The following is a 13362-nucleotide window of genomic DNA, read 5'->3' on the forward strand; positions in this document are numbered from 1 at the left end:
TTGGGGGACATAGGATTCGTGAATAGAGCCCGCTTCTTAGAAAGATGCAAGGTTCCACATTTTCTTAAGAGCTGTCGATGCTTGGCCTTTACTATAATTCTTTTCCCTCTTACCATAGGATAGTTACCAGCATCAGCGCAGGCTATACAGATCTCGAATTTCATTCGAACATTGACTCAAGCCTTATTAGGCTATAACATTTCAGAGTGTTCAATGTCCATTATTTGTCGTTTACAATGCTAGTGACTGATGACTGAGCCCAACGCACTATGACCACGCTTTTCTTCCGAAACGACCCTGGGCCGGGCTCCCGGGCAGTCGGACTCTCGGGCCCGCGGGCAATGACAGAGAGACTGAGACGGTCTCTATTGCATATTATCAATGATAAAACTACCGTTCCTTTCCGGTCAGTGTTCAGATGTTACTACTCATTGTCAAATTCAGGGCAATAATGGCTGATCACGCCTACGTGGAGCACTTGACGCCGCTGGACCTGCCTATGCCCAGGACCTACATTCGGGTTCTCTTCGTTTTCCCAACGGCGATTTCAACTCCCAAAACCACGCAGGAACTCCAGCGCGGCCTCGAGAATATTTCGAATCAAGTGCCTTGGGTCGCCGGACATGTCTTTCATACTACTTCAACCAATGGGAAAGCGTCTCTTGAAATCCGATACCATGCAGACAAGATACCGATCCTAGAAGATAAAGGCCAGATAACGGCCTCATACTCCAATCTCTCTTCGCAAGATATGCCCATGAAAGCCATCCCATCTGACGTGTGGCCAACACTCCCAGACCTGTTCGGTAACATCCCTTCAGAGACAGGGGACCCAGTTCTCGCTGCCAGCGTCTTCCGCTTCGCAGATCATGGGGCCGGATTATGCATCTGCTTGCATCACACTGCTGTCGATGTAACTGGATTCGCTGAAGTTGTTCGACTATGGGCTAGAAATGTTATCCAACCAGACCAGACAGATTCCTCTTGCTTGCCACAAGGAAGTGGTGGTAGGCTCATGCGGCTTTCCGAAGCTCTCGCACCTGATCTGCAGGAAATCTCATCGCTTTCATCGGATCGTCTCCTCGCACTACACCCGGAACACTCTACACAACCACCCGTCCTACCGGATACGTTTCCGCCATGCATGTCCAAACCATTTAAGGTCCCGCTTCACTGGATCAATGTGCTCAAAGAACTCCTTCAGAAATACACACGGCGTCGATTGACCACCAACGTTATCCTCTGCGCGCTCATATGGACATCAGTCACTCGTGTGCGAGCCCAACGCAATCCCGCTCTCAAAGTTCAAACAAGTCGCTTAGTGACAGCTGTTAACTGCCGATCGCGTATCACTGGAAATTTGAAGTCTGTGCCTGGGGATCAGCAGTACTTGGGTAACGTTGTGCTCTACGCCATGGCAAGCTTCCCAGCTGCTAACCTCGCCACGGCCGATGAGGATCCAATACGCTCGCTGGCAACGATATGCGACTGTATCTCAAATTCGCAGTCGTCCTCAACGATAAACTCGCGCCATATTGCTGAAACCTACCGGCTTGTGGATTCCATGGAAGATTATAGGTCTCTTTATGCAGGTTGGGACTTGTTCGGGTCTCGTGATTTTACCATTACAAGTTGGGCAGATTTGGATCTTCATAATTTGGATTTTGGGCCTCTGCTTGGAAAGCCGGAGTTTGTTAGACTGCCCTATATGGAGGCGGATGGTGTAGCTATTATTCTACCCCGTCGGAGGTCGGGCCCTGATGAAATTCTCCAAGTGATGGTTATGCTGCGGTGTGATGATATGGAGTCCTTGGAAGGAGATGGTATGTGGCAGACGCTAGTTGGTAGTAGTAGGAGTTTCGATGCTTGATTTAGATAAATTTGGTGACCTCAATTTACAAATACTAGCAGTTCTGTCTTACTCGCATGCATCATCATGGTAAGCCATATTATTGCAGAGTAATACATAGATCCCAATGCCTTAGTTCCATCTCAAGTCCCCGAGGGCGGAACTTCTCGCTTTTCGTCATTGACCATTGCCGACTTCAAGATCGAACCTATTCCACATAAACGGCTCACCACTGAGAAACTCATTCAAAAGTTCAGTAGCATACAACGAGGTGGCTCCATCCACATTATCCATGTCAAGCACATTCTGCAAATCTTCCGCGTGGAACATCGATGTGTCACCAGGTGTATCTGGCAATCTGAGAGAGTCCTCTTGTTCATTGTATATCCCTACCGACAGTTGCTGTGATTGAAGAAGTTTCTCGGCAATGTTGGTAAAAGTAGCGCATATCTGATATAGGCGTTCCGCGCCTTGGGAGACTTTTCGGAACGTCTCGAAGCTGCGAACTACTTGTGTAAGGAGTTCGATGCTCTGAATGTCTTTTGCAGAAATGGCGTGGAGGAATATCACAAGGAATGGGGTTAGAGACGAGAATAATAAAATCCTGGTGGTACTCGGTCAATGGAATATATAGAAGAAGATGTGAGGGGGAAGAACGGACCAATTGAAGTATTCGCCGTCTGAAAGAAGCTTTGAACTTTGGTATTGGGGGAATGAATTGAGATGAGCCAATAAACCATTACGGGCGGCGTTGAAGCAACGAGAGCTTATCTGTAGTTCCTCTCCTGTCGTTGAGGATGCATGGAGAAGCATCGTCAGGGTGGAGTAGAAGGATATATCCCAGTTTGTTCTGGACATGTTGAAGACTTGGAGGTTGTTGACCCCTTCCGGATCGATCTGGATGATATTAGTAGCCATTCTGGGGTTGAATAGGCATTAATGGTCCCGTCTCACCTGCTTTAGTTGGGAATGCCATTGTTCCATATCAGATGCAAGATCTTGAATAAGTTGTTTCCGCTCAGATGGATCCTTGATTGACGTTGCAAGGTTGTAGAGATTAGTGAATATTCTGTCCTGAAATTCCGCCATCCTGATGCCCATAATGAAAGATTCATCCCATGCTCGGCGACCCGGATCTATTGATATCGCAGGATGCCGTACGTCAATCTTGACACCCTGCATACTGGAGACACGGCCTAACAAGAGAGCCATGTTCTTATCGAAGACGTATATTGTCCAGAAGAGTCTTCTTATGTTATCCGCCTTTCCGGATAGAATGTTCCTATAGGTCGTCTCGCGGTGATATCCAAGTGATTGACAATGCGTTGAAGCGGCAGAAACTAGGGTCCAGTATAATGCGGGCTTTGCTTCGCCCTGGGCTTTGACCATCTGCGTTACTGTTACTTCATGCTGCTAATCCATTGTGTGCTGAGCCAGTCCAAGTAGAGGTAGACAGCAAGGGTATACTTACACCCATTGTTAAAGCAAGTATATTTTCAAAGCTGGGGACAACGAGTACGTCATATGTTTCTAGTGTCGCTGCGAAGACCTTCTCACAATGGTCAAGGTGGGTGGTAAGGTCAAATCTCTGACAGAGCTCATCCTTCATTGCTATAAGCTCCTTGAGGACAAAGAATAGGACACCATGCATGCTGGCCACCTGGCCGACAGATGCCCGGCTCGGTCCAGAAAGGACACTTCGGCAGAGATCCTCAACCACTTGGAGGTCACTTATTGCATATGAGGATAGAAAGATAGGATGACGGGCTGGATTCGCGTTAGTCTGCAGACAAAGAAGCCTCGCAACCGCGAACTATGACCCGTACTGAAAGAATATGACTCACCTCTCATTCGCCGTAAAAGGCTGGTAACCAACGTAGCTGGAATAGGTTCTACTTGAATTGCATGCTGTGATGATTTGCTCAAGTAAAAGCCTTTCTTGGATAACTCTTGTGAATCGTAGAGACTTTTCCGTATATGATTAATGGAGTGCTCAATATCTGGAGTGTTGTTGCCTATAGAAGCAGAGAGAGCCGTAATATGAGCAATATTACTTGCATGAAGTGACTGACTAGCGAAGGAAGTATCTCCTTCGAAGGCTTGACAGCCTTCCACACGGCCAGGATCCGCAGTTATGATATTCTGATTGGACACACTTTGGACCCGCGAGTTGAGTTCTGGACTTTGCAATGCAGCGAGTCTAGACTCGACTTCACGGAAACGTTTATCGAGGCTGTCTACGAGACCCTCACTATGGGTTGTAAGTTCAGCTGAATTTGAAGACCAACCACATTTTATACTTACAGATGCGCTATTCTATCTGTCTGGAGCTGATTCCTTGACCTGTCGTTTGGATGTCGACATGTTATCTTGGATGCTTGGCAGTTTGAACACGGTATTTTGCGGTCGCAGCGAATCTTCAGTAATTTGATCTTAGCTCCCATCATCTTACTGTGGCTCTACTCAGTACGGCACATACTTTGCGTACTTTACACCCTTCGCACTACGTCATGTTAGCGTGCGAGCGAAAAGGCGGGACTGGGGGGCTTACGGCCCGTGGAACTAACGAGAGCCGATGCCGTCTCTCCTGTATGGTTTCTCGAGCGCTCTGTGACGACATGGTAGATTCTGCAGTGATTGAGATGTTGACAAGTACTTCGTTGCACGAAGAGAGTTGCAGGTTCTGACCCTTCGGATCCGCGGGCCCGCGGGTCCGCAGCTCCGAGGTAGCGGATCGTTGCCACTCTTGGCATCCTGAAGGGTACCAACCCTTAGCACAACCCAAATTTCAATCTTGCTATGCGTTGCATCCTATGGTGGCTTGTTTTAGTTTCTCCATTTTTAAAACACCACAGATGCTGGGCACAGTGGCTTTGATCAATCTGGGTGATGTTTATTTCGCATATTTGGGACCGCAGGTCCGAAGGCCCGACAGGTGTAAATATATATAACTGAAATACGTAGAATACCATCATGATTATACCATGAGACAGAAACAAGTGATCCTAGTAATCCATCGTCATTCAATAAACAATTCCATCTTCAATAACCGTCTCCTGAATATAGAGAACTAACATGTCGGTCAGTTATATTCACTCATCGCTGGCACAGGACAATCGGCGACTGACTAATCCAATATAACTTTAGCTCCCGTCCGGGTATGCTGCCGATTTCCCTGTCTCTGGAATCTGACCTCGATCATAACATTGATTATACTATCAATAGTGTCAGCATAACTGCTGAGTGCATCAATGCTTATAAGGAGCTTTTATACAAGAGAGGAGCAGGTAAACCTGCCTTCGTTATCTATAAGATATCCGACGACGAACAGTCTATCATGGTGGAAGAATGCTCCCCAGAAAAGAACTACGAAGCATTCCTACAAAGACTTACGTCTGCGCATGATAATGACGGGAAGCCCGCACCTCGGTACGCCATATATGATGTGGAATATGACTTGAACGAAGACGGCAGGAGGTAATTGAAGTCCCTAGACCCAGGCAAAGCAATGTGTCTTTGATATGCTAATCTTCACCAGAGCGACAACTGTTTTTATAAGCTGGATGCCAGATGTGACGCCTACTCGCGTAGGTCATCGTGCTCTTGTGTCTTCGACTTCTTCAAGTGTTCCCACTGACATGATCATAGATCCGTATGCTGTACGCTTCTACAAAGGAGCAGCTTCGAAGGGCCCTCGATGTCAAAGTATCCATTCATGCTGACGACTTACACGATATTGAATGGAAAATTATATTGAGAGAGGCGAGTGGTGGACGACTCTAAGTCGATCATGACGCTCCTCTTTATCACCATGGAGGCCTGTTTAGCCCTATGCTCTTCTCATCATTGGCACCGATATAGACACGAGAATATATTATGACCCTCTGTCTACATTAGATAACGTGCTATCTGCACCTACAATCAGTGGAAGTCATGGTGAGTCGTGGCGGGATCTACGGTGGACCAATGTCTCTTACTAGAGTTGTACGGGAACATCAAGGTAATAGGTGGAGAATAATGATCTAGGTCCGCTAGCCTATACAGTTCAAACAACTTGATCGATGGCGTAAAATATATGAAAGGAGCCCATACCACCGGTCATGATATGATAAGAATGATATTACTTTCATACACGATCTTTGGAATATTCCGTATAAAGTATCAAACGCCCATGGGATACACCTCCTACATGATTCAAAGGCCTCCAAGACATTGGATAAGTTACCCGTGACGCGGAGACAAGTATAATCGACTTATCCTTCCGTAGCTGTGCTATTGATGCGAATAACCATACCGAGATGATGAAGAATCCTGCCTCTAGTGGCATCGGTATTACCAGAGGTCGTGGCACCATGTATATGTTTATTTGTGACAAACGGTCGAAGCTTGTGTATGATATAGTTATGCTCTCTTGTCTCTCAGTTATACACTTTGGCATCCAACCCTGGGAGGATCTGCAGATCCTTGTCTCCGTAACTGTATTTCCCATCCTCGGAGACCTTCGCCTCCCGCGTGCGTCTCTGTTGCTGAGTCTGCCGCGCCTTGACCCACTGCTCAGTAGTCAAATGCTGTCCCAACTCCGTAAAGACATTCTTAGTGAGCCCGAGCCGGTTAAGCAGGGGACTGTTCTTGATCGGATCCAACACGACGTGGTTGTTCGGCCTAAGTAATAAAGTTAGCATACTATGCAACAATAAAAGAAAAGAGGTAGTCTTACCTGGCAAAATACAAAACACCCAACCGATCCACATGCGCCTGATCAGCAGGAGGAACATGAACCCGATGAATGCTCGATTTGATCAACCCGCCCGTGAGCGCAGTCAACGCATCACAGGTATTGATAGTAATGGTTCCATCCTGCGGGCGGACCCATTTCCACTGTCCTTCCGAGTTGAGGATCTGCAACGCGGCGACGGGTTGTCGGAAGAGCAGGGTCACCGTGCCCAGATCGGTATGACCGGGAGAGTATAGACCCCCGACCTTCTTGTTGAGCTCGGCATCACGTGCGGCGTAGTGCATGTAGCGGAGGTGGTCCTCGCCCTTTACATCGTACTGGTGGTCTCGGACGAGTTGGTCTTCGTCGGGTAGTTCGAGCAGAATGGCGAAGAGACGGAGAAGCTTCTCGACTACTTCCGTGTGGCATTTCTGTATTATTAATTAATGTGAATTGGGTGTAAATAGAAAGTAGAGGACACTTACCCGGCTGAACTGCTCGATTTCGTCAATATTGTCGGCTAGGATTGCAGGTTGCTGGCGCTGATGATACCCATCAAATTTGGGGATGTTGTATACTTGGACGTTATCCTTGATTCCGTTGCCAAGACTGGATGTATGAGCATGATAGCATGGTTACAGATGTCGACGACCTACATTCGGTGCCCAGCTGGCCGGTAGCCGTTGTATTCTCCTCTATCCAGATCGGCGCTGCTGTGGTACTTGAGCTTCTCTTCAAGTGGAAGAGCGTAGAACTCGCGACCCAGAGCGAACTGGCGGTCGATTTCCTCTTGGCTGATGTTGAAGTTCTTGACGTAAAAGAATCCTTGAAGCAAAGTTAGATCAGGTTAAAGATTTTCAGGTAGATTACTTGCCAACATGACGAACAGCGTGGTCTAGCTGCTCAACGAGCGATTCCTTGCCGCCTGGCTGATCATATTGGCTCAGGTCGAGGGTGATGAGTTCGGCCCAGTCCACTGGTTTGCTAATTATTTGAGCCACATGGTAAGCCAGAGGTATTACTTACGGTCTTCCTTAGTCACTGGGACGTGGTCATATCTGTCGATAAGTCTTGCAGGCATGGTGATCAAGAATATTGTAACAACGTTTACGAAACTATTATACGCACCCTATCGAGCTGGGAAGGTCCGAGTAATTATGTCCAAATCCCAATGCAGCGTATACTTTAACCCCGCACGGCATATGTGACGAAGTTAATCAGCAAAGCACGCAATTCTTATCTAGCGTCGCACATCCAATTCAGAACGCACGGTGTACCGTGTCTGAATCATGTCAAAGATAGATAAGGGCATTTCTGCTAGGATTGTGGCACGCCATCCCGCACCCGGATGTTGCATTCTGCAGCTAACAGGTCCGAATAGCCCTATCAGATTGTGTTGCTTTCCCATCACGACAATGAATGGCAAAATGGCAAATATGTCAACACAGCTCCACTCGATAATTCTATCATGAAGGGGGGTATGCAATGATCAGATAAAGATCTTGCCGAACCATGGAACATGCCCCTGCCAGAGGAAGTTTTCACCGGAGAATTGTCCGACACGAGGAGACAAGGGCTCGGTAATATGGCCGACAGCGACTTAGAGACACGTAAACTTGGTGTTTGGGGGCTTTTCAAAGAGGTGTTCAATTGGTATCCATCCAACTATCCGACAAATGAGCGAAAGTACGTTGTCCCTCTTGGTTTGACCACAGGATACTCATCATCTAGGTTGCTCTTCAAGCTGGATTTATCCATTCTCGTATTCGCATGTCTATGCTGTAAGCTGCTCCCCTGGATAAATTCAAAGTATTTATTGACTGTAATTAGTTTTCGTGAAGTACTTGGGTATGCCTGTGGAGAGACTGCAACATCTACCGATGCTAATATATTCCAGACCAGACCAACATCAGCAACGCGTATGTCAGTGGCCTAAAGGAAGACTTCAGTCTAAATGGCAACCAACTTAACTACTTCAACGTCTGCTATTACACTGCCTACGTTGTCTTTCAAGTTCCTGGTCTGCTGTTGATGTCGCGACCGATCCTGTATGTTACTGTCCATGATTCGGGAGAAATGCATAACTAAGAGGATTAGGGCAAGATGGCTGCTCCCTTCCCTTGAAATTCTCTGGGGTATATGCACCTTTGCACAAAGTCGAGTCACAAATGTCAGCCAGCTATATGCACTTCGATTCCTAGTTGGCATGTTCGAGGCACCCGTCTTTGCTGGAACACACTTTATTCTCGGTTAGCTTTTTGGCACTTTAACCATCATTATAATAGGCTAACTGATACTGAAGGCTCCTGGTACTCTGGCCCCGAACTCTTCAAACGAGCTGGAACATGGTTTATTTGCAACGCGCTGGGAACCATGGTCAGCGGATACCTGCAATCCGCAGCTTACACCAACCTATCCGGAGTGGGCGGCATGCCTGGATGGAAGTGGCTGTTTATTATAGACGGAATTTTCACCATTCCCGTCGCTATTATTGGCTTTTTAGTGTTCCCGGGGATACCGGATTCTCCGCGACCCTTCTTCCTGTCAGAAGATGATATCACCTTGGCCAAGGACCGGGCGCGAAGAGCGAACATTCGTCGTCCGGGAAGGATGACACTTGATGTCTTCAAACGCACGCTTAAGCGCTGGCATATCTGGGTCTTCATCCTTTGTTATGCGTAAGACAGACTTGATTTTTAAACTTGAAAAAAAGCTAATCCGTTGTGTCTTAGGTGCATGATTATGTCTTCTTATCCTACCTCTTATATGAACCTCTGGCTAGAGGCCGAAGGCTACTCAGTGCCACAGGTCAACAAGCTGCCGACAGTAACCTACGCGATCAATATCGTTGCTTCGTGGTTAGGGACCACACTTGCTGCAATTTATCCGTCATGGCTTATCTACACTATTGCGTCCGCATGCTGTTTATTTTCTTCGCTGTGTATGATTATTTGGAACATACCAAAGGCCCTGAAGTAAGTGTACATTTCACATGCGTATATTGTCCTGCTGACAGTATTATAGGTTTGTCGCATGGTACCTCTTTGGCGCGGCCGGGTGCACAAGTCCTATTCTATATTCGACTGTTAATACAATTGTAAAGGATGATTCTGAAGAGCGGGCGCTCATCATGGTACCTCAATAGACTATCTGGATAGCAGACAGAACAGAACACTAATTATTGGCAGGGCTCGATGATGACTTTCGGCTATTCCTTTCAAATATGGGTTCCGTTGCTTCTTTTTCCTACCGCTGGTCCGGATGGTGCTCCGCGGTGGCGAAAGGGGTGGCCCGCCGCATTCGCTTTTTTCTTTTTACTGTGGGCGGGGTTCATTGCAGCTACATTGATATATAAAAGGTAGGTTGAGTATACCCAGTTTTCCATTATATTTTCTAACGCAAGATACAGAGAGCAGAAAGCAAAAGAGGTATTATATAGTGGTCCCGAAGCAGAAAGTGGAACGGAGGATGGCGAACCGATTGTGGTGGAGGTCGCTTCTAGTGGTAAAGACAGAACTTGATGTTCATAGGTCGTATCGACGTCAGCCATGCGAAAATTGAGAGAGTTGGGGCGAAGAAGTCTGGACTTTTCGGCATATTCGCGGCGGAATATTAAAGTTTGACGAGGATAAAAGGATGTGGTTAGATCTCCGGACAAGGGTACATATTGCGCCAGTACCAGCGCCAGATATATCCTCCACTTTGGCAATGTCCCTGGTCTCCCAAAACGCATCATATCCACAGGAACTATCTTCAAGATAGACTTCATACGCTGCAGCCATTGCAGCCTCTGCAGCGCTGCCTGCGGCCCTCGCAGCCTTCTCAACCATAGATTTGACCCGAGCAAAGGGAATCCCTTCTTCATAAAAGTGCCCCAGCACGCCTTTCACTATGTCAAGCTTGCCTTCCGTTGCTGCCTTCACAAATAGGTGTTCACCAGACCGGTCGACACCAAACGGATCGGCTCCTTTATGCAACAGAAACCTAACACCCTTCTCTGAGCAATACGTGAGGCCATATATGCCACTGGAGATATAGGGTATATCTGCTTCCGGATATCGTAAATTGATATCTGCTCCGTACATCAGCAGGAGGTCAACAACTTCATCTCTAGGGTCTCGGCCCCAAGAGTTGCCCATTGCCTTGCTCAGAAGCCTTCGGGGAACGTTGGGATTGAATCCTGCTTCAAGAAATTCCTTCATTATTGTAGTGTCACCTTTCTCTACAGCTTCCTCAAATGCCAACTTATGGTTGGCGTTTCCCGGATCAAGTTTGACTTCGAAATGCTGCCGAATCAGGTGGAATACCTTTGCCCCCCAGCAGACAGCTCTTTTGATGGTGTGTCGTTCCCATTCGATGGGCTCAGGGAAGGCCTTTATCACCCGAAGTTGGTCCGCTTCAACGAGGTTTCTGTTCACGAGAAGCTGAATGGTATCATACCGTGCCTGCGGCGTCAATTCTCCCGCATATGGAGCGGTTGCTTTTTCGAAGGCAGTCTTGTGACCCTTTGGGAACGGGTTGGCTCCTCTATCGAGCAGTAGCTCCACAACTCTCGTGTGTCCTCTTTTAATTGCATTATGGAGAGGTGATCCGCGTTCTTCAGCCCGCCTCCAAAATACCGAGTCGTTGGGATTTGCACCACGGTCAAGTGACAGTCTGACAACATCGAGATAGCCTCCCATGACCCCCTCTGCCATACACGAGTTCACAATATCTTTCCAAATTTCTGGCGTAATACCTGGGTGTGTTTGTATCCAATCAAGGTCTAGCAACCGCTTTAGGAGACATATATTGCCACCGCGTGCCGCACCAGTAGCGAGGCGCATAATCGCACTGATATTTCTTTCAGTTATTATGTTATCAACATCTATCTTTCGAAGCAAGTAACCTGCTTCTTCAGAGGACGTGACTGACAAGCGGCCGACGTGGTACAGAACGTCACTACCTAAATACATGTCAGAAGGGCGGTCCGGGCAATATTTCGATAAACGATACGCCGTATTGAACTCAGCACCGTGGTCCAAAAGAAACTTGACCAGTGGCATATCATCTCTCTCCAGGGCCTCGATTACCATATCGCGAGAATGGTTTTCGGGAGCAGAAAAGTAGTCCTGTGGTATGTCGGACCCCACAAACAAACGTAAAATAGGCAAGTTCATACCACCAGCGACCTCGAATGCCGACCTGTCCCGGTACGATAGAAAGTTCGGTGTTCGGGGATTGCAACCATGTTCCAGTAGCAGTTTCACTATTCCATAGTGACCCCTACTTGTGGCCTCAGATAGAGGCTGCACATAGCTTTTATGTTCCGCGGTGTATTCCAACTCTGTTCCGTGCTCAATCAGTACTCGGACGACTTCTTCATGGCCGTTCGATATTGCGGACAGAAGAGGAGTGTTGTCGTAAGTAAAGTTATTCCGGGCTTTTCTCGCGTTCGGATCGACACCGAGCTCTATGAACATACGAACTAGGTCCGCATATCCCCTTCTCGCCGCAACCTGGATGGGTTCATCTTGAAAACATATCTCAGGCTGGAAGGTTGGGGAGACCCCAGCTCGTAAAAGCCTGCGTACACAATCCGTATTGCCTTTGAATGTTGCATTTCGCAACGCACCGCTTTCGTCGGAGTAGATGTGGCTGTTATCGAAGATATTTCGGATGGCCTGGTCGATCGATTTGCTGGTAAGATTGTAAAGCCGACGACTAGTCTGTGAAAGCGCTGTCAAATCGCGGTTGTAATCTATGTAGCTTAGTATTTCTAGCAGGGTTTCAGTGGGGAGTTTGTTGAGATTGGCCATGGTGATTGGTGAGTGCAATCAATCAATGTAGTAGGTCAAGAGGCCAGCCTGTTGATGATTGATTCACTCAGATGGCTTGCGATGTCCGACTATCCTGTCTAGATTGTACATATGCGTCTGCATGTTCTGGCTATATATGCTTAGTTATGTGTTTTTATTTCTTTCAGGGCTGCATGTGAATGAAGATGTCGCCATTGTTCGTGTCAAGGTAACGGCCGCTGCAGTTGATGTGGCTATGAAAGTACAAGAAAGGCGTGAATTCATGGCTTAGAAGCTGAAAGGTTATCTAAGTTTTCCCACTACCCGCCGAACAATCGCTATCATTTTGGTAGTGCACATGTCCATTTGAGCTGCGCTTCAGGGTTGGAGATTGCCAATCCCGACATTAATTCAACTGGCGCAGCTATTATATTCCTTTGTTAGAATCTAGGCGATGATTGGGTATCGCCTGTATTTCAAAGTCGTCTACCATGGGTAAAGCGGTGAGGCCCATTGTTTATCGAGGAGTAAAGAACGTTGGGTTATAGGACAAGAGAAGGTATTCCTTTGTCCTCCGTCGAATGTCACGGCCTTCGCAATACACCAGAAACTAGCGAAGGTACAATCCGTATTTAAATTTTCATGGGGCGGAAGCAACCTGATACATATCACGATGAAGAGATTTAGAACCATACTTTTGTGGAGAACAAAGACCGATGGTCCTGGACCGAGGCTGCTGTTGACAAAGAATGAAATTGTAATGAAAAGCCTAGATCCGTCTAGTACTGCTGCATAATTCCATACACCAAGGCATGTTGCGCTTGGGCGAGCCAAGCATTTTTGATAAGGGCATACTGCTGCTACTTGTATCGTGTGTGACCGGTAGCACCAGGTAGCGGTGTGCAGGAGTGGTAAACATCGTGATCCTGAGTGATTGGGGGGTATATCGGTAGAAAAATGACTCCCCCAGGTTGCCTGGGTTCACATATGGTATAGTATACAGCCACTCCACAGCCCTTCTG

At 47.3% G+C, this 13362-nt stretch overlaps 6 protein-coding genes across 6 annotated transcripts; 3 read left to right on the forward strand and 3 right to left on the reverse strand.

Annotated features, from left to right (window-relative positions):
* Positions 1–451: 451 nt before the first annotated feature.
* On the forward strand, positions 452–1870 carry BO85DRAFT_486869 (uncharacterized protein; the record flags this gene model as incomplete). The annotated part of the gene is made up of 1 exon (XM_025663414.1): positions 452–1870. One exon carries the CDS (start codon positions 452–454, stop codon positions 1868–1870), a length of 1419 nt encoding a protein of 472 aa, XP_025517194.1.
* Positions 1871–2026: 156 nt separating this feature from the next.
* BO85DRAFT_418572 (uncharacterized protein) lies at positions 2027–4469 on the reverse strand (the record flags this gene model as incomplete). Its single annotated transcript, XM_025657825.1, has 8 exons — positions 2027–2453; positions 2511–2746; positions 2804–3238; positions 3321–3616; positions 3694–4100; positions 4154–4266; positions 4329–4352; positions 4401–4469. 8 exons carry the CDS (start codon positions 4467–4469, stop codon positions 2027–2029), a joined length of 2007 nt encoding a protein of 668 aa, XP_025517195.1.
* Positions 4470–4924: 455 nt separating this feature from the next.
* On the forward strand, positions 4925–5876 carry BO85DRAFT_511989 (actin-binding ADF family protein; the record flags this gene model as incomplete). Its single annotated transcript, XM_025664628.1, has 5 exons — positions 4925–4930; positions 4997–5007; positions 5075–5326; positions 5388–5436; positions 5498–5876. The coding sequence occupies 5 exons, from the start codon at positions 4925–4927 to the stop codon at positions 5630–5632; spliced, it is 453 nt and encodes a 150-aa protein (XP_025517196.1). The 3' UTR covers positions 5633–5876.
* Positions 5877–6267: 391 nt separating this feature from the next.
* On the reverse strand, positions 6268–7657 carry BO85DRAFT_511995 (oxidoreductase; the record flags this gene model as incomplete). Its single annotated transcript, XM_025664629.1, has 6 exons — positions 7590–7657; positions 7438–7539; positions 7220–7388; positions 7049–7172; positions 6567–6994; positions 6268–6511 (listed from the first exon to the last, which is right to left on the reverse strand). The coding sequence occupies exons 1-6, from the start codon at positions 7642–7644 to the stop codon at positions 6268–6270; spliced, it is 1122 nt and encodes a 373-aa protein (XP_025517197.1). The 5' UTR covers positions 7645–7657.
* Positions 7658–8148: 491 nt separating this feature from the next.
* Positions 8149–9708, forward strand: BO85DRAFT_512000 (MFS general substrate transporter; the record flags this gene model as incomplete). Its single annotated transcript, XM_025664630.1, has 7 exons — positions 8149–8344; positions 8394–8411; positions 8461–8611; positions 8661–8812; positions 8866–9241; positions 9296–9538; positions 9588–9708. The coding sequence occupies 7 exons, from the start codon at positions 8149–8151 to the stop codon at positions 9706–9708; spliced, it is 1257 nt and encodes a 418-aa protein (XP_025517198.1).
* Positions 9709–10205: 497 nt separating this feature from the next.
* On the reverse strand, positions 10206–12361 carry BO85DRAFT_458426 (ankyrin; the record flags this gene model as incomplete). The annotated part of the gene is made up of 2 exons (XM_025661586.1): positions 10206–10263; positions 10293–12361. The coding sequence occupies 2 exons, from the start codon at positions 12359–12361 to the stop codon at positions 10206–10208; spliced, it is 2127 nt and encodes a 708-aa protein (XP_025517199.1).
* Between the last annotated feature and the right edge of the window lie 1001 nt (positions 12362–13362).

The sequence above is a fragment of the Aspergillus piperis genome (assembly GCF_003184755.1).
Source record: "Aspergillus piperis CBS 112811 unplaced genomic scaffold BO85scaffold_6, whole genome shotgun sequence".
NCBI classification, from domain to species: Eukaryota; Fungi; Ascomycota; class Eurotiomycetes; order Eurotiales; family Aspergillaceae; genus Aspergillus; species Aspergillus piperis.